This window comes from Pezoporus occidentalis, unplaced genomic scaffold, assembly GCF_034315485.1.
Source record: "Pezoporus occidentalis ecotype Australia unplaced genomic scaffold, CSIRO_AGI_Poc_V1 ctg4, whole genome shotgun sequence".
NCBI classification, from domain to species: Eukaryota; Metazoa; Chordata; class Aves; order Psittaciformes; family Psittacidae; genus Pezoporus; species Pezoporus occidentalis.
Genome location: NW_026915724.1, coordinates 20,324,570 through 20,345,123, shown reverse-complemented (window position 1 = coordinate 20,345,123; position 20,554 = coordinate 20,324,570). Strand labels below are relative to the sequence as shown.

Here is a 20,554-nt window from a genome sequence, read left to right as displayed (position 1 = left end):
AGTACTAATGTTTTAGTTGAATCATTCAGTCTTGTATTTAAAGCTCTTAAATGTATCTAGATATTTTTTTCTTATTGGTTGGCTTTTGCTTTGGGTTCAGCTTCTGTATAGCTTTGACTCCCATCTATAATATAAAGATACCAAGTTACTTCTTATGGGACTGTTGTAAGATAACAAGTGTAAGGCATTCAGATATTGTGAGGGTGATGTGATCAGCTAGAGAGGTTTCCTAGATCAAAGGGAGGCTTTTGGGATTTCTACATGCTGTGAGAAGTCCTGGGGTGGACTCATCTTTGTGATGCTTAAAAAGGCAGACCAAATAAAACCAAAACTGTACAGCTGTTTCTCCTAGACTCTATCTAAAATTTGTCCATGTTTGTACACTTCAGCCCTGGACTACTATGCAGTTTATCAAATTAGTTAAGAAAAATTAATAGACTATTGTATTCAAACTCTAATGGTGACATTAATCTGATGGTATTCACTTTTGCCTGTCTCTGGAAATGGTGCATGTTCTTGCTGCTGGCTTTTGAGGTCTCAGATCTTTTGCTGCTGGAAATATGTGCATTGCTGTTTTTCTGGAGTACTCAGGTAACTGGCTTTTCATTTACTTTTTTTTTGGGAGAATGGTATTTCTGCCCATTTTGATTTTTCTTTTTTTCCCTTCTTTGTTTATTTTTTTCTATCTATCTGTTAGAGGCATATTAATCACAGAAGCATTAATTGTGCTAGTCTAAATATAGGACACTGACTGTTTTGATCCCTGGTATATACATTGCCATTTGACAGTTCAGATATTCATCTAAATAATTTTAGATATTTCTTGCTGATGCTCAGTCACAATTATTTCCTCTAAAAACTTTCCTTGCAGTTTCAGATATAATGTATTGCACCATGACTGGTAAAGATTTTTATTGTTAAACTTAACTGTAAGATAGCCAGTGACTGTAACTGCTTTTTGAAGATCATTATGACAGTACCCAGTTTAGCAAAAGACATCAAGTAGTTCAAGCAGTTTACTGATAATATTAATCTTCCCTCATAAAGAGCTAGGTTTGATTATTAATGTTGAGGTGTGTGAGGAAATTTAAAAAAAAACGGCTCAGAGCTAATTCATTCTCAGAGTTGAGGAGAAAACTTTTTATGAAATGTGAAATCTCCCCAATTTTCTCTTCATATCTTTATTTTGTTACAAAATATTTTCATTTATACTTAGGTGATTACTTCCAAATGATTCTTCCGGAAGAGTGTAAAATATTACCTGTAAAATTTTAGCTGTATATTCTTGTTAATGAAACATGGAACATTATCAGGTAAAAATGGCTTTTTCCTTAAAACATGTTTACTAAGCTTCTGAATATATGTGACCAAATAACTGGTTTCAGCTCCTTTGGAATAAAGGGATTATGTCAGATATAAAACCATAGAATTACGAGTAGCAACAGATGATTTAAAGTGACATCAGTCAACTTGATTTTTTTAACCGTCTAAAAATGTTAGTTAACTGTTAAAATGTTAAAATTCCTAAAAAAAAAGTATCCTCAGAGTAAGTCAAGACATTAAAAAATATCTTTGAAGATACACACTACTAAGTCTCCTGATTTTTACAGGAACTAGTAATTCCTCACTCAAACAGTAAGAAATTAAGCAATACACAAGGTGGGAAGTGTAGAATTACTTATAAAAATATATACAGGTGCTTTTGTGAGTGGTTTTATATTTTCTGTTTCCTACAAGTTGCTGGTACATGTTTAAATGAACAAGGCCAGGTACTGTATTTTAATGATATAACCTCATTTTTACCACTGTGCTTCATTCTTAACGTTTGGTTTTTGTTTGTTTTCGTTTTTAATAACAGGGCATAACTGATGTTGTTTTTCACTGATCTGAAGTTGTATGAGTATTATAATTAGCACACTGTTTGTTTAGGTGGTTGTACTTCATTAATTGCACATTTTCTGAGGTGACAGTTCATTACAGAATTCTTCCCTGTGCAATTATTTCAGTGATTTCTGTGCATTTGAACTTGTGACCAAATCTGAAATTCAAATATTAATTAAATGAAAAAAAAAGAAGCCCAAGATGCTCTTTGATAACATTTTTCTCCTCTGTCAGAAAACATTAATTGCTGGGAGCTTTTAATTTGAGCAAGAAAACTAAAATCCTTGAAATGAAATGTGCTTGTTTAGAGTAATTTATTAGACTACATACAGGGAGCAGTTAAAGAAAGATGTTGCAGATGCCCACCTAAAATTTTACAGGTTTCTTACAGACGTTCAGATCACTAAATCATAGTTACTGTTTTGCAAATTTTTTTACAAGCTGCTCCACCCCCTTGAAACCCAGTCCTTTGGAAACATACATATCATTTGTATATAATAGGAATATATCACATAGATATTATTTGAGGGAGAGAAATGGATTGACATCTTTGTTGCTTGAAGGCTGGATCTCCACTGAACACATTAATCAAGTATGTAGGTGCCATGTAACATCATAAAAAATACCTCTACAAGTTTTCCTACAGTCTTTCAAATTATTTTTCAGTCCTGATTTTCTAAAGTTATACAGTCTCCTTCACCTTTCTCTTAAGAATGCTGAATATTGCTGACTGTAATCTCTTCTGTATTTTATGTGGGATACTTGTACTAGAAATTGTTCTAATTCACTTTGTAGGTATGTGTTAATGCTCAAACTTCAGGTGAACGAGAATGATGATAGAGGGAAGAAAGTTAGGATAAAGATTTTTGAAGTCATATTTTTAGAGGGAGCACCATTTCTGAGCAGCCAGAGGTGTAATGCTTGTTTATTCAGTTGCTTTTGAGAGAAGTGAAATTTAATTTCTGAGCTAAGAGAGGAGAAGGAAACAAATGGCAACAAAGAAGCTGAAATTGCTAATAAGGGAAATATACAGAAATCAGATACTAGAAATTGCATTCCCAAGGAGAAATCATTTAGTATTAAAAAAAAAAACAACACACACACAAAAAAAAACAAAACAAACCTGTCACAAGATGATTAGTTTGACTATGATGATGATGCCATTCTTGAGTTCTTGCTGAAGTACCTGGGCAGAATTATTTAAGCAGGTCAGTGCTTTTCTGTATGTGTACTTTAAGACAAAGGCCTTATTAGGAGACTTACAATATTCCAGATTTAGTTGGAGAATTCTCTGTGTGCAAAAACCTGGACTATAAAAAGAATGAAATAGGCTCTGTGGGTTATGAACATGTGATTGGAAAATGTATTGCACATTGCAAAAATTTACATGCAAATATTAATGAAATTCTTTGGTTTTTTTTAATCCACTTTCTCTAATTTGCACTGATAATCAGTATTTTTCACAGTAACTCTTGCAGGTTAGGCTTATACGGGATAGTTAGTTTATCTAAATTTTGTCCCATCTGGCTGTTGTGCTTCCTGCTTCTGTTATAGAAGTTCAGGGTCCACAGGAATTCTGAGCATGGGTTTTACAAATAAAAGCAAATTAAATGTGAAATATAAAATTTGGTGGAAAAAAAAAAGTTTTGTCTTCTCCTGCTGCTTGCCCTCCACTTTTTTATTTTGTTCATAATTCATAAATTTATTTACCTTTTGTCCCTGATGTCATCTTTCATATGCTGGAACATTCATGCTCCCTCTTAAATCAAAGTGCTTCTGCTCAGTACAGCTGGGTTAACGGGCCTGTGAAATCGGAGTAGAAATTCGTCAGCATTTGAACCTTTGAAAACTAAAATACTGTGACAAAGTTCGGTATCTCTGGAGCCTACTAACAGGGCTGTTAGCTTGTGGTGAAAGCAGCGCACCCCGAAATGTCAGTCAGCGGGAGTGGGGGATTGCTGCGAGTTAATTAGGAGCAATTAGCTGGTCTCCCTGCTGACCAGACAGCTATTACCTTTCTCTTCTTTGCCCTTCCCCTGATGCCGCTGCGGGACAACGAGTTGTGGCAGCGATGATTGCCTGAGAGTGTCCGTGTCCGTGTCGGTGCGGGCGGTGGAGGCACGGGGCCGCGCTGAGCCCCGGCCCCCTCCCCGCCCCGCCGCAGTGTGGAGGGAGGGACCGCGGCCCGCAGCCGCCTCCCGCGCCGCGCCACGCCGGGCGCTGTCCGGGGTGCTGATCCTTGCGAGCTGTGCGCTGTCCGAGGTGCTGAGCCGTGCCGGACCGAGTGCTGTCCGAGGTGCAGAGCCGCGCCGCGCCTCGCCCCGGCGGCACCATGGTGTTCGCTCCAGGTAAGGGCAGCCGCTTCATGTGCCCGGGCAGGGGAGCCCCGTGTGAAGGCCCCGTCCTTTCCGGAGAGCTCCTCCGAGGCTGTGGGGAGGGAGTGACGGCTGAATGCCAGCTGCCACAGAGAAGGGACAGGTGGTTTCAAAGAAGGTGACTTAAGGTTAGGATGTGTGGAGCCAGAGGTTAATAGGGTCACCCCTGTGGTTCCCATCAGGGACAGGAGCCTTCTGTACAAGTGTGCAGGGGACTGTGCACAAAAGGGTCAGAAAGTCACTGCATGGCCTTGCATGGAGAGTGAGTACCCCCCCAGTGCCTGCCAATGAGACAATCATCTCTGAAACTCATGGAAATACTTTACAAATTTCCATTCCTCCTTCCCCTCCACTGCCTCAAGTGTTTGAATGGAAGAGAAGAGAAAGTTTCTTCAGTATAGCTTTTAGTGAAACAAAAATTGACTTCAGCAGGAGCTCATGTCTAATGCGAGACCTCACTCTATGAGGTTGTAGAATCTCTGCTGTGTAGTATGTATGTGCTACACCACAGAAGAAAGCTGAAGAGAATCTGTATTTGGCTTGGTGCATTCTGCTTGCAATAGGCAGTTTGTTGTTCAGAAAGCTATGAGAGACCCAGTAGCTCCAGGATATAAATGTAATTCATGTATAATATCTTCTGTAGCGAAATGACTTGAAATTAACTTTGCTTAAGATGTATAATTGTCAGTAAAAATAGTGGGTCAATAAAAAGGCAACCTAAAAGCTGCAACTTGACAATGAGTAACTATTAATGCCTTTGTTTTGCAAAGCTAATGGAAGTTTTGTCTTCCTTTGAAATTCTATATCCAATCTGTAGAGGGATAAGAATCTGAAATCTTTATACCTTCATTAAAAAAAAAAAATGATCTCGAAGCTGACTTTGCTAACTTGACACAGATGAAATCTGTCAGAAATTAATATCCTTTTTCAACAATCAGAAATTCATTTTGTCTCTTTAACAGCCCAGTTGCCGTCTAATTTGATACTTCCTTGTACATCATGTTCTGAAACTGGGACCAAGTTGTTTATCTTAATAGAACCAGCAGTTGGTTTTTGTCCTACACCTTTCAGTATCAGTGGCTCTTTCTGAATTCCTTCTATCTGGCAGAGTGTCACCATCAACTGTACTAATTTTTCAAAAGCACTATGGGACTGGAATATTGCAGGAAGAGATTACCCCTAAAGTAATGAAAACATGCTTATTTTTCTGCAAAGGCTGACAATGAACAAATCACAAATCTCATTAATAACTGCATGAATTGTTCTTTTCACAACTCTAATCCAGAAAGAAAAAAAAAAAAAAGTTGTGAAAATCTGTTTTGTATAGTCGTCATTCTTTAGTCTGCTTTTACTCAAAGAAAAGTCCATGGTTTCCTTGCAAATGTTGCCATAATATACATAGGGTAACTAAGTAGGAATTTATAAAAGAGATGATAAAGCAATCAGAGGGGCTTGACAGTCTCTTGTATTCAGACAGAGCAAGCCTGAGTAGATTGCATTTTTTTAATTGCTTTTCTTCACTGTAAATTAGCCCTGCCCTGGTGTTATTGCTTTACCAGATATTAAACAACACAGGGGTTTTGTACATCATTATAGCATCTTCATAGTACTTAAGGCCATATGGTATCAGAATGAAGTATGTTTACTGAGAAACTAAGTTTAGTGTCTTGAATCAACTTTTTGGTTTTATTCTGCTGTGATGAATAACCTTATTTTCTGTACATTTATGTTTTGGGAGGGTCAGAGAGGGGAAGAAGAAAATTTGTCTAACTATAAATGGTTTGGGTCAGAATGCTAAGCATCCTTCCCGGATGGGGGTGGGAAAAAAAGGAAACAAACCAATAACAATCAAAAAGAAACTGTCTTCCAGAAAAATAATGGAGCTTGTTTATCAAGATAAGATTTTGCAAATGAATAAGATGATGCTCTCTTCCCGAAGGTAGTAGATACATTATTGCAGAGCACTGAATTAACACCTTGTGTTTATAAACTTTTAAATGGGAAAAGCTTATCGAGTTTAATATACTTTCTCAAAGGCAAAGCCAACTGACCATTGACTGAATAGATACTTTCAAGTTAAACTTCAACTCTTTTGCCTAAAACTTACAGCTACTATGTAAAACAAAAAAACACAAAACCCAAGCAAACAACACCAAAAAAAAACCCAAGAAACAATAACACCCCCCCCCACATACACACAAGACAACAAAAAAAAACCACAAACAAACAACAAAACAGTACCCACTCCAAAGCCCTACAAACAACCAACCAAGCCTGGATATTACTGAGCTAGATACATCAAAATTGTTGCAAAAAGTCCAGTATTTTGTCTTCAAAACTGGACTTTCTGGCTCATTCTAGGCAGTATATTGCTGTTTACAGGTATGCAAAAAATTATTATTTGTATGTGATTTTTATTCATACCCAGATTTAAATAACCTTGAGTCTGTTCCAGAGAAAGGAACTGCAAAAAGTACATTTTTTCCTTACTCGGTTTAATTTGACTGGGCCTTCATTGCACTTTGTTGGGTTGATTGACTAATGCCAGGTTGGTGTATAGGAAATGCAATTCAAACTCTATGAGTTGTCTGGGAGTTCATTTTAGCAGGAGCATTCCCACATGATGTGCTGCCCTTGCACTGGAGGATGATCCATGTAGTAGAAAACTGGACAAGGTATACATGGCGAAGTTTAGCTTCCTTTTCCTGAATTGAACTGGTTTAGGGAAGCTGAGAAGTAGACAAGAAAAGTGTTACTGATTGTTGGATGTAAGGATGAAGGTATGTGTGCCACTGTAGTAGAGAAACATGAAATTTCAAGGTTATAGATCAGGTCAAAAAGCAAAGTGAAGCTGTAATTGTTGAATTGGCAGATTTTCTTAGAAAAATTCAAAAGAGAGTCTATTGCAGAATTTAAAAAACCCAAACAAAACAAACAAACAAAAACCAGCAAACAAACAACCCCACCAAAACCAAAAACAAACACCCCCCAACCCCCCCCCCAAAAAAAAACCCACACCAAAATCCCAGTTCCAAATTAGCTTATAAAAGACTGATGACTATAAAAACTCACGGAAGAAATATCTGTCCTTGTAAGGTTAGGAAGAATAAGCAAAACATTTATTTGTTCTAAAGCATTAGCAAAAACTATAGGATGCACCAAATTTTCTTTTATTACCACGTCATTAATTTACAAAGGAGTGATCACTTCCACTATCAGGATTAACCAGATTTAACAATAACTTTAAATGTTGTTAAACAATATCTTAATGCTTCTTTGCAAATTGCTTTCAGTTAACTTCTCCCCAGAATGACCTTGGGCATATTCCATGCTTATCTTCACCCCTAAAACTTTCTTTCCTCCAGTGGAAAGGTAAAATAAAATTTAAAATAATACTGTTTATTTCTGAGTTGTCTAAACAAATGGGAAACATAGGAATTTTTCATGCTTGAAGGGTTGTTTTTGTTTCCTGATGCTATTTTCCATGAGTCACTTAAACACTTCTGTCTTGGACCTTTGCCCTTATGTGTATGTACTGATACAGCACACAGATGGCCTGCATTTTTAAAACTAGCTTGAGAACAAACTTAGAAACCTATTAAAGATATCTGAACTACCTAATGTTTTTTCCAGCAACTTCTGCTAGAGTATAATTTCAGTGATCATTTTAGTATATTTTTAGAATTTTACTCCATAGTGTAAGACCATAAAAAAAAACCTAAAACAAATTAGAGTTTCATCATTGCATTGTTTTCACCCAGTTAGTACTATACAAAGTTGTGCTTGATTGACTAGGGATCTTTATTTTTGGCTAAATAAAATCTTTTTGCAAGGAATCGGTTTTGATCTGAATACATCAAGGCAGTTTGTTTCAGTGTCTGAACACTCCCATCCTTTACGCTTTATCTACTTTGAGTTGTGCAATTTCATCTTTCAGATGAGTTTTGTTATTTTTCAGTGTCAATTGAAGAATTCTCCTGACATTTTCTCCATAACTAGGAACTTGAAGGCTTTACTCATGACCCTGCAATCCCAAAAGAAGAAGGAGGTAGAACTCATTTTTGTATCAATGTTTCTATGTAAAAAGATGTGTGAATACACTTAAAGTTTAAAGATAGACATTAGAGAAGTCAGAATATTCACTGCTCAGCACCTTTTCCTTACAACAGCAACACAAATAGCTTTTCAACCAGCTTTTTAGCAGCACAGCTGTTCTTAACATTTTTAATCTAGGAGCAGCGTAGCAGACTTGTGTAATGATACTGCAGATCAGAAGTGCATCCTGTACCAAACATTTTGGGAATCTCATTAAGCTGCAATTGAAGACGTAGCAGCTGCACACTGAAACAGATGTGCTTACTTGTCTGAATAGTCCTGGTCTTCTGTAGTGGAAAAGATGGGAAAACAGCAACTTGTTGTGCTGCAGGATGCAAAGACAAAAAAATTCTTGATAGCCTTTTGCTTTTTTTGGTTTTAGAGTTACCCCTGGAGAACTGTTCACAATGCACAGATTGAGACACTATGCAGGGACCTGTTAATGAATAGAAAAATGGCTTGTCCGCATTACTGCTGTGCTACATTCTGCTAATGCTCTAATTCTGCGGTACCAAAAAAGCACCCTAATATAAGATGTAAGAGTATATATATGTGGGATTCTTTCCTAGCTTAGTGTTGATGAAGTCCATGTGATGGACCTAATTTGGAGTCTATAGGTGAGACTACTTTGCAGACTTCATGCAGTCTGATACAATAGATGCTTTTGTCCAGAATTTGTGGTGGAGTATGGAGGCCAGTTGCCATCCAAAATTATCTGTACTCATTTCCAGCTAACAGCTTGCAAGAATACTTCAAAGTGTTTGCCACCTGGTAAGAAGAAATTGTATAGGAGGGAATTTCTTGTTCTGTTTTGCTGAGGAAAAATTGTTTCTTGTGATGACCTCTCCCCGGTGATCTTTTCCTTGCTGTGAAACTCCACCAGCAGATCTCATTAGTGAGGCGGAAAAAAGTTATTTCATAGGTATTCAGAAATGGGATGAAATTAGCAAGCTCAAAAAGTAGTCAACAGTCCTAGATGCAATCTTTCTTTAAAGTCTGAATCAACATAGTGTTAAAAACTAGCACAGAATTTACTTTTTTGAATTATTTTTAACAGATCTGAAGGCTTAAACAAGTGAGGCTGGCACCTCTCACTTCCGTATCACTGGGTTGAATCCTATTCAGCTTAGCAGTGAAAAGAATTCTGTCTTCACAGTGGCTATGTGGCCTATATTGAAGGAGTTCTTCATAGTTGAAGGATGGTGGTAATATGCAACACAGTCATTATTAACATCCTTACTGTCACTGTGTATGGGGTCCATGTATTGAGCAGGAAAATCAAACACTGAATATACAAAAAGAATGACTTACACTGGCTCCTAAAGTTTTTCCTTCCAAATGATTATTCTTAGATGAATTGCTCCATTGTACTTGTTATAGATATAAATAATATGATTCCAAGCTTATAAGTTTTATCATGATATTAAAAATTAAATGCACTTACTGTAAAATGCAGTGAAAGGCAGATTTATTCTTATACCTTCAGTCTCATCAACTACAGATTTTATGAAACCATTGTATTGAGTTTATAAATATTAAGTTAAACAAAAATTCTTCGCAAGCAATGGATTGGTTATTTCTGTATAGTCTTTCTGAAATATCTGAGTAGTGGTTACCCATTTGTGTGTGTTCATTCCATAATAGCTTGCAAGCTCCTACAAAACAAGATTTAATATTTCTTAAGGGATTGCAACTGGAGCAGAATCTATACTGATGTTAGCAGAAATGAAAAGCTGACCTGAATAACCATAAAAAGCTCCGGGTTCCTTTAGAATGCCTTGCCAGGAAAGTCAAGACAGGTGATCTCTGTGCTGCTGTCATCTGACCCTGCAGTCATGTTATCAGAAGATGCTGTCTTCCTTCTTCAAGAGAGTCTGAAATTTTCTGCCTGAAGAAGTAAATTGAACCCTATTCTATTCAGGTATTTCTCTAACTGTAAGGCAAATATAATCTCCTGTGGATTACTTAGATTTACTTCACTTTGTAGTATGCATATCTCATATAATGACACTGTTTTCTTACTTCAGTCAGTGAATCCAGCCACTGTTTGTCAGCACGGAGGGGATGCGCATCCGTTACTGCTTCTGTTAAGTACTCGCAGATTAACATTACATTTTGTCTTGAAGTTAAGTACTCGCAGATTAACATTACATTTTGTCTTGAAGTAAGGGGGATTGGTTTGGGGTTTTGGGTTTGTTTTTTGTTTGTTTTTTTTTTCCCAAGAGATAAGGAAGGGCTGTGTTTCAGCTGAGGTCTAACTAGGCAATTTCTGAAATTAGACTCTGAATAACCTGGTATACATTGAAACACATCTAAAATGTAACAGGATTTGCTGGTTCTTGACAGGTTCCAATAACATCTTCTTTTTTCTTTTTTTTTTTTTTTAACTTTTTACCAAATAACCCAAGTTTAAATACTGCAAATTTAATTAACCTGTACATAGCTCTTCATTTACACTATAAAGTGGTGGGTACGAAAAGTCTTCTAACACCTACCAAAGCTAGGTAGAGAATGTATCTGTAGATTCCAATAAGCTTTTAATATAAAAAAACTTTGGAAGCTTCATTTTGGCTGGCATATTTCAAATAGCATGAAATAACTCACTGCAGTCTTCAAAAATTTATAGTAAACAAACCAAAGAGACTTACAGAAAGAGCAAAACTTGGGGAGAAAAAAAAAACAACAAAACAACAAGCCAAACTTCACTTCAGATATAGCTAATGTCTGGATAAAAATGATACAATGCTACTCTGGAGATATTTCATCCTTTGAGACAATTTATCTGCATTTCTGCTCTGCTCCTTTGCCCTTCCGTTCCTCCTGGGTTAGTGTTCAGAGCAGGGTTGTTCCAACTTCATTCTTATTGTTTGTTTTGAAGAGCAAAGTAGTCTGTGCTTGCCCACTTCCCGATACTGTTCCTTTTCCATGCTGATTGCATGGCAGGAGTTAAGGATGGAGGCAACTGAGTATTGCCATCCTGTACTTGACAGCTATGTGTCAGGACTTAACAAGGCTCCATTTTAGAGCCTGAGAAATAGTGCTGGACAGAATCAACTCTAATGAACTTAAGAATACATTTCTTATTTAATTTTCTAAGATTAAATTTACAATTTCAGAGTAGGACCTTTTCATGAGGTCTCTGAACTGGCATCATTAAAGACATGGAGACAAATAGGGTCTCTAATCCTGAGAATAGCTTAATAACACTCATGCATAAAGTTGGGTTTATGCACATGTGTTGGAAAGCCTTCAGCCCTGGATGACTGCCATGTTCATTCATTCTGGGTGTAATTAACATGACTCATCAACATTTCCTGATTATGGGTGCTGTGCAGCCTCATATTTTATATCTCTTCAAATTAGGCTTCTAGTGCTAAAATCTGAGTAACCAACCTATAAGGCAAATCAAAGAAGGAGATTGATTTTATTTTTTTTTTTTTTTTAACAATTTCAATTCACAGGTTACAAAATATTTGCCAGAAGACACTCCCTTGGAACTTCCATGCTGTGGTTGACAAGCTGGAGGGATACATCACTGCCTAATGTCAATGGGAAGTTAAAAGAGAGGAACTTTGTTTCTTGTAGTAGAAAATGTTGATACAAAGAATGTTGCTGTTAATTACTACAACATATACATGTACATGATGTCATTGCGAACTTGCCAGGTTCTTTGAATTTTTTTGAAAGATCTACGATTTCTAAACACAAGTGAGGCAATATCCTGCATCTGTTTTTCAATAAATATAGCTCCCATACATCTGCAGTGGACCTTGTGATGATGAAGTCTTATCGTCACAGTCTTGCTTACTTATACTTCCATTCAATTTTAAAATTTCATTAATACTGACATTTGGATTATAAAAATTACAGTAGTACTTTTCAGTATAATTAAAATAGATTTACCAGACAGCAGTATTTTTGTTGGACTATTATTAATTTTTATTAATAATAATTCTAATGTTGCAAAGCTGCAGAAAATAGTATAATGGTTAACTATCACAATCCAAAGCAATATATTAATAAAACAAATAGTAAATTTTCTAGTTAAAGGATATACCTGCTGAATTTCATGTAAAAGTGAAGAAAAAATATTTGCTTCATGGCTCTTTCAGCTTCAGAAATTTTGCGTAAAATGGAATTGTAGCTAACAGGGGAATACATTTTGTGTAATTATGAGTTCTGAATTTCTCAGAAGTTTGCTTAGAGGAATGTGATTTTTATTGTTAGCTTTATGTATGCTTAAGCTCAAAGCTTTTTGCCGAAACAAAAATTTCATTTTTTCCAGAATGACTTTGGTGGCATTCATTTACTGAAATTAAACTGCATTTGTTATTCCTGTGAAACAGAACATAAACTTTTGATCTCTGAGGCATGGCCCTTGGGATTCACGGAACCTGTTGTCATAAACTGAGCTGTTCTCTTCAAATGCAATGTTTGTGTTGTGCCTCAAGGCAGGATGCGACCTAACCTGCAGGAAGACATGATGAGCTGTGTAAATGTCACATGCTTGGAAAAGAGGTGACTTGAAAGGCATTATTTTTCTCCTGGGAAAGCAGTAAGGTCATACAGTTGAAGAAGCAAAAGGAATAACTGAGGAACAAGAGAAGTTTCCTGAGATAGGGTTTACATTCATGGTCATGTGAGCTCACAAATGACTTATCTTTTCTCAAAAAGTAAGAGATAAATTATTTCTAGTCCATGTTTTCCAAGAGTTCAAAGTTCCTTCCTACCACAGCTCATTCACCATTTAGCCCCTGCTCTCTTACATGTCAGAATGTTGCTCCTGTTTCCTTCTAAATCACTGATTCTGCACTCACTGAAAGGTGTCTCATCCCCTCACAGTTCATTGCCACCAATAGTGGATCTGGGATGGACTTGCATCTTTGCAAGAGCAAAATCATGCCTGTGGTAGTTTAGCTTCATTATAGTATTTCCAACTATCCCATGAAAAGATATGGTAGAAAACTTAACTGCTGATTCATACAAATTACCTGTTATTAAGTGTTACTTAGCAAGAGTGTTTATGAAACATTAATTTTAACTTGTAGCAAGCTGAAAGGGAAAAGGCACAGGGTATATCAACAGGAAGTGCAGAAGACTACTTTGATTGCAATCTGAAAAGGAAGAGGAAGTGACTCAGGATGCTTTGAAGAAAGTAAGGTGTGTTAAAAGCTCCATGTGCAAAGAGTGTGAAGTTTTTCAAGATTTAAGCTGTGCTAAATGCTATTTCTCTGTAGCTAGCATTTTCCTTGTATACTTTTCTATGCATATTCTGTAGTGCAGAGAATGTAGTCTCCTACACAAGATGTTCTTGGACTTAAACTAATATTAGTTCTAGTAATTGAGATGAATATTTGGAATATACTTTAAATACTTTTATTCTTTTTCCAAACTGCTAGCAAATTTTTCTTCATGTGGAACATCTTCAAGTGAACCAGAGGAATTTCAAAGTACTGATACATGGCACTAATTTTAGATAAAAGTGAAATATGTGACTGATTCCTGCAGTAAGTCCAAAATTTTGAGGGTTTTGTTTTGTTTTTTTTTAATCTCTCAAACTAATCTTTAGATTGTGCAACCAGGCTGGAGTTTACAAAATAGTTTTCATCTGCTATGTTAGTTGGTGTAAAACTCCCCAAATGAAGACAAGTTACTAAAAACATGCTAAAGAGACTTTGTCATGTCTTAAGGTAAAATTGCTAACTTGAGTTTAGTATCACTTAACCTGCATTTTTCAGTTCTCTGTTTGCAGAATTAGGGTGCTGGGTTCCTGTATAAGTCAGGTGAGCATTTAAAAATAGAGAATAAGTAGAAAAGATTTTCTGTCATTGAGAGAAAAAGAGTAGTCATTAGACAAGGATAACTAGTAGACAGAATGCTGTTTCTGTATCCTGCAAGTTTTTCCCAGCAATTACTTCAAATGACTTTGTTTAAGGAAATCTTAGTAAAGCTAGTTATTCTTCAAATCTCAAAACAACATAGGTAAAAATTAGCTGTATCTTATCACCTTAGTAACTCTTATTCTGATTAGCTAAACACCAAATACTTAGACAACAGAGCAATGTCTCAGTTTTACCTAATGGAAAATAGGCAGTTCTTAAAATATCTCATTAATTTTACAGGCACTCAGATTTCTGCCTTTGTTTATATCCACAGCAGTCTGTATTTCAGCAAGGTGGTGCAGTTTGATAGATATGTTCCAGCTCATGATCCCTTTGGGATCCTTACATGAGTCATCTCAGTTTTCCTTAGTTCCTCTTGTGCCAAGAGTAGTGCCAGCATATCAGTAAATAAATGACCTTCTCAGCACTTAGCACAAAGCTATTTTCTGTTCTTGAAAGGAATAATTGAAAGAAGAGGAAGTAGTGGGAATGGTCTTCCAGACATGTTTACTCCTTCAGGAAGTGGAAAAGTTGGAGTTTATAACAGCTTCACCCACTAGAACACAGAAGGGACCTCTGGATGTCATCTTGTCCAACTCCTGCTCAGGCAGAACCAATCTTGAATCATTTGTTCAGGCATGTCCAGATGGGCCAGCTGTGATGGGCACCACACACCTGGGGGAGCCGGACATTCATGTCTGACTGCTCAACATGTCTGGATCCTGGCTGGCAGTCTAGCTCTTACACATAATGGTCCTAATGCAGGCTTAGACCTCCATACAGTGTCAGATATCTTCCTCAAAAAAGGCTATTTTTTTTCACTGTTGTTTTCTAATCTGTATGCTCAGCATAAGCTGCCAATGGTCTCATTGGTCACATCACCCCAGGCCAACATCTCTGACTCTCTCCATGTCCAAAGCCAATTAGCTGTTGTAACCTGCGTTACTATCTGCCTAAATGTGTTACACAGGTGTAAAATTCTTAAGTTTGTTTGAGCTGCCTTATTTCCCTTCTGTGCATACCTAAACCATCAGGGCAGTAATAGCCCAGATATCTTGGGGGTCTTGTTCTTGATATGTTTTCCCAGTAAAAAAAAAGAAAAGAGTCATCTAATGAGTTCAAGCTAGGCACACATAATGTAGGTCTCACTTATCTGAGTGATGCTTTCAGGCAGGGTTTGCTCCATGATAAATGACGGAAAACTTGGGTAGAAATTCACTGGAAAACTAAAACTACTGTTTTTTCAACTGGGCGTTGCTGTGGATGACCTTCCTAATGTAAAAATATTTAAAGTTCAGATTTTGTAGATTGTCAAGACCCAAGCATCCCTAAGGAGAGAAAACTAATTTTAAACAGCGCTGTGCTTAATGAAAGTATGTTTTTAATAATAAGTTTTGAGGGGTTTATGGCTATAAGGGTTGGAAAATTTTTCACATTTCATATAATCTCATAGTCCATTCCAGCATACTCATTTGTATTTACAATTTCCTCTTTATCCATGCTTTTGTTAATATATTATCTTCTGAATATCAGCTGAATTGGCTGGTCTTTTTCAGCCCTGCAAGAAGACTAATTCATTGTGTAATACCAAGTGAGTTTATATTTGAGTAATAAAGAAATATGTGTACTTTCCTGTTAAGCAACATTGAAATTTTTCCAAAAAACACTGTTTCAAGTGCTGAGGGGTGGAACAAACTGAATCAGGGAATCTGACTGTGCCAAGAATTCAAGTGATTCCATTTGGTCAGCTTTTCCAACTTAAAATGTGTTTTCTAAGTTTTCATGGGTTTACCCTCTTAATTGTGGGCAAACTTTGTCATCTCAGTACAGCTGCATTTTTTTAAATTATTCAATTTCAGTAGCATTAAATCACACTTGTATTTTACCCTTAGCATGTATAATATGAACATGATAGAAATAAGTATATTTTTGAAGCCCTTTCAAAGAAGCAGGAGAGATAATGAATAATTTCTTTCTCACAGAGTAAGCTTTCATCATTTTGCTGATAGTTTTATTGGCCCAAACAATCCTGGAATCACAGAACCGCAGAATGGTTTGGGTCAGAAGGTCGATATCCTTCTGTCCTGGGTTCAGCAGTAGCAGTCATTTTTTCTCCTTCTTGGTAGCTGGTGCAGTGCAGTGTTTTGACTTTTCAGCTCGGGAACAGAGCTGATAACAAGCGATGTTTTGGTTTGGCCAAGGACTTTGTGAGCCTCATGCTCTGCCAGGGAGGAGGGGAAGCCAGGAGGAAGCAGAGACAGGACACCTGACCCAAACTGACCAAAGAGGTATTCCATACCACAGCACGTCATGCCCAGGATGCAACTGGGAGTTAGCCGGAAGGGCTGGGAGACTGCAGGGTTGGAGAAGGTATCGGTCGGAGCTTGGTCGGGCTGAGGGGGGGCAAGTTATCGGTCGGCTGGTGCTGAGGTGTTGTATTCTCTTCCCTTGTTATTTCCTTTATCATTATTATCATTGGTGGTAGCAGTAGTGATTTGTGTTATACCTTAGTTACTAAACTGTTCTTATCTCAACCCGTGGGAGTTGCATTCTTTTCGATTCTCCTCTCTGTCCCTCCGGGAGCAGGGGGAGGGCAAGAAAGGGGGGGGAAGTGAGCGAACGAATTACCTGACTGAGTTTAAACCACGACACCTTCTTATGTTGGGGGCCGAGAGCTGAGCACAGTACTGCACGTGATAACGAGAGCAGAGGAGGAAAAATCACCTTCCTTGACCTTGTCTTTACTCTGGCAAAACAAGGAAGTGTCACATAAGAAGTATGTATTTGTCAGGTTGCTACAGGCAGTGTCGTGGATGTGTGTGTGTGTTCCTGCTTTACCTACAGCAATCTCAGCCTTTTTAAATGCTTTTGCAAATGTTTTTAGGGACCTAAGAATTAACAAGCTGGCACTTAACACAGTTTTATACCTCAAGGTCAATTGGAATTTGATGGGTGAGTGCTTTTAGTCTGAACTAAAAGTAAATAGAAATGTTAATGAAACAGATTTTTCTCTGTATGGTGGTGAAAAAGTTCATGTCAGGATTGCAAAATGAAGTCCAATTCCTCATCCAGAAGCACAGCTCAAGTCAAGAAAGGATATGATTCACAGCTGGATGACAAAACCTCCCTGCCCTGTCTTACTGCAAAATGCAGCTGTTCTTGTTTCAGGAGTGGAGCCACAGCTGTCCCCAGAGCTGGGAAGCAGGCATGGGTACCTGAGCTCTATGACTCAAAGCATCCTTAATTCAGTCCTATAGCACTGAGCATATGGAGGCACTATCTGCCCTACTTCATCTACCGTACTTCATCATCTTCTGTGTTTGCAGGTTTCCTACATAATGAACTGTTTCCAAGCACTCCATGGTTGGTTTTGGTTTTGGTTTGTGGTTTTGGGTTGTGTTTGTTTTTTTTTTTTTTGTGGGGGGTGTGTGTGTGTTTTTTTTGTTTGGTGGTGGTTTTGGTTTGTTGGGTTTTTTTTTAATTTCTTTATCCTTCAGATTTTCAGAGAGTAGTCACAAATGCTTAGTTCCCGTTCTTTTTCATTTGGCTGTGGCAGGTGAGAAGCCAGGGACAGAGCAAGATGAAGTTAAGCTGCAGAACGCCAGCAAGCAGATTGTGCAAACTGCTATCCTCCGAGCAGTGCAGCAAGTTTCCCAGGAGAGCCAGCAGAAGGAGAAGAGAACAAACAGCAGTACAAACCTCCAGCTAGAAAGAGGAAAATTAACCAAGAAGCATGAAAAGAAGTAAAGGAGAAGATTGGTTTTTTCAGTCCTCCAGTCTGCATATTTTCAGCCTTCTCTTTAGTATCAGCTGTACTGCTAGTGCAATGTTACTGTCGTAAAGTAAACCAAAGTATAATCACACCTAGACATAGGGTAAAGCTGCAGTAGTCCTCAGCTGAGAAATATTAAGTGCATTAGACGACTAAATCTATATTTATGCAGTGCCTCTTAACAGAAACAATAACCATAGCTATAAAAGTAGTTCCAAGTACAAGCTTTTATGATATGGACTTACTCTGAAAAGCTTGTTGTCAGTGCACTTTCATGTAATTTCTGCGTGCAATGTTTATGTCAGTTCAGCTGGATGGACTCTTCTTTGAGTTACTGGGTTCACTGAAGCTGTCTTCACTGAAGAAATAGCAGAATGCTTTCAGGCTGCTTTGAAGCACGAGTTTGTACTTTGCTTTGATTAAACATGAACTATGCTCGAATAGCAGTATAAAGTAGATTTGGTAAGTTCCGTGAACCAATTTTTTTCTTCATCTTGGGATGGGGGGAAAAGCAATCCAGTAAGACTGTGGTGACTGTGATTTATGACTGTGATCATAGATCTATGGTCTATGTCTTTTTTTAAAGAAGTTAAAAGAAGTACTGAAGTTTTAGCCTACTCATTTGAAATACTTTTTACTTCTGCATAAAAGTCACTCGTGCCTCAACTATTCCTTTAAATTTTCTTGATACTAAGAGAAGAGAAACTGATGTGCTAATATGGAATTCGCCAACTTTTCCTTCAGTTTGGAACTTTGATGGGGCTTGATTTACAGAAAGTTAAGACTGGAGTGGCTTAAAAATAGGGTTTGGATTTATTAATATCTTAAAGGATGGAAATACACTGTGTCTGAATTCTGTTGTGGTAGATATTTCTCACCTGCTGGGCATAAAGTGACTTCAGATATCTACAGTTGTTACATAGATTCACTTTAAATAGCACTGTGTTAAGCTGGTAATACAGAACTTATCCTTTAACTGCTCTATATTGCTGAAGAAATCCATGATTTTTCTGAAGATAGAAATTAAATACATGTAGCTTTAACTTTTATGCTCCCTTACTGTAATGACGATTGCACTATTAACATCTGAAATAAGTAACAGTATATTTAATTCTGGAATAGCTTGTATCTCTGCTTCAACTGAATTATTGTAGTAATACACCTAGAAATACAAAGAAGCAGATACACAGGATCTGCAAAGGAGACAAACTTTTGTAATTGCTTTTCTACTCAGTTAGATGATTCTCAAAGAAACTGATTTAAGTAATTGGTTATAACTTGCTGTGTCCTACTGCTTGTGTTAAACAATTTCAGGATTCTTTCTCATGGCTGGAGGCTTAGTCATGAATAGCCACATTCTGTAATATTAAGTCTTTGAAAATTGCTTGGTTCCTTTTTCTTTTTTTTTTTTTTTTTGTAATTTAACAGCATTGACTATAACAGAAGATGATTTGGCTCAATCTTCTTGTGCTTAAAAGTGCAAAGAAGAATTCAACATGATTAAAGTTTGTCTGAATCCTCTGATAATGGAAACTGACTGAGATTGCAAGTACACAGTTGGTTCACTTCTATAGACAGTGGGTGAGTCTTCCCAGCCAAGCAGACTTTGAAAGGTGGAAGTAATTGTGTCGGGAGGCATGTGCATGTTTGTCATAATGGTTGTCATAATGGTATGTTTTTTTACCATTAGCCTTTTTGTTAATTTGCCTTAGGCTGAGAGGTAGCTCTTTTGTAAGCACTCTTTGCATCTTTGCTTTCTAAGAGCCTAAGAAAACTGATCATGAGTAAAGGTTAAATTCTGAGGCAAATGAGCAGGCAAGCCTAGTGGATGCAGTGCAGTCCTGTTGGAAACACTTCATAGTGCATAACGATGTTTGCCATGGATTCACCTACAGTGCTGTAGGAAGGAGAGCTATAGAACAGGAAAATCCTCATTTCTTGGGAGTTATTTTCTTTTTGTTAATGCCTTTTGTCCCCCTAAATTTGAAATATGTTTCTTTTTTTATATATATATATATATATGTACTTGGTAGTTATTTTAATAATCTGTGTGTAGTTTGGAAATTTTTTGCGTGTCCTATTTTTGTAAGTGTTAAAAAAAGAGGAATTTTAAAACACAGTGAAACCAGGCTTTTGCTGGATCCACTGCTTCATATGAACCTATTCCACTCTCCTCCCACTATGCTCTTCTACAATACCACTTCACTATCCTTGCCCTTTTGGGCACGCTATTGCTCAACCATTAAATGATACCCATCATTTTCAGTGTTGTCAGACATCTAATATCTTGGAAAGATAAAATGGTAGGAAGTCTAAGGAAAAACAAATGCTGTAGCTTAAATAGCATAGTTTTCCCTGAGAGCCAAATAATGTGTCTAGCTATAGTATATATTTCTAAATTAAGGCATGCATTTAGTATTTCTTATTGACAAAAGGTGTTCTGCACACCACTTGCATCCAGGATACGTAGCTGAGATCTGTACTGCACACGAGAGAGTTGCACAGAAGAAAACTTTACCTTTGACTTGTTGTATTCTTACTACATGGTG

At 37.2% G+C, this 20,554-nt stretch overlaps 1 protein-coding gene across 3 annotated transcripts; it reads left to right on the top strand.

Annotated features, from left to right (window-relative positions):
* The first annotated feature begins 1,172 nt into the window (after positions 1-1,172).
* On the top strand, positions 1,173-20,264 carry AKAIN1 (A-kinase anchor inhibitor 1). Of its 3 annotated transcripts, none has more exons than XM_062632916.1 (2): positions 1,173-1,313; positions 17,790-20,264. In XM_062632916.1, the coding sequence occupies exons 1-2, from the start codon at positions 1,292-1,294 to the stop codon at positions 17,978-17,980; spliced, it is 213 nt and encodes a 70-aa protein (XP_062488900.1). In that variant the 5' UTR covers positions 1,173-1,291; the 3' UTR covers positions 17,981-20,264. The 3 variants fall into 3 exon arrangements, with proteins under 3 accessions (XP_062488900.1, XP_062488901.1, XP_062488899.1); XM_062632917.1 differs by lacking the exon at positions 1,173-1,313 and adding an exon at positions 1,337-4,229; XM_062632915.1 differs by lacking the exon at positions 1,173-1,313 and adding an exon at positions 4,701-4,872.
* Positions 20,265-20,554: the final 290 nt, after the last annotated feature.

Coding starts and splice junctions, on each gene's coding strand:
- AKAIN1 (XM_062632915.1), top strand. CDS start 4,842: ATGAGAGACCCAGTAGCTCCAGGATATAAAT. Junction 4,873..17,789: donor AGTAGCTCCAGGATATAAAT/GTAATTCATGTA, acceptor TGGCTGTGGCAG/GTGAGAAGCCAGGGACAGAG.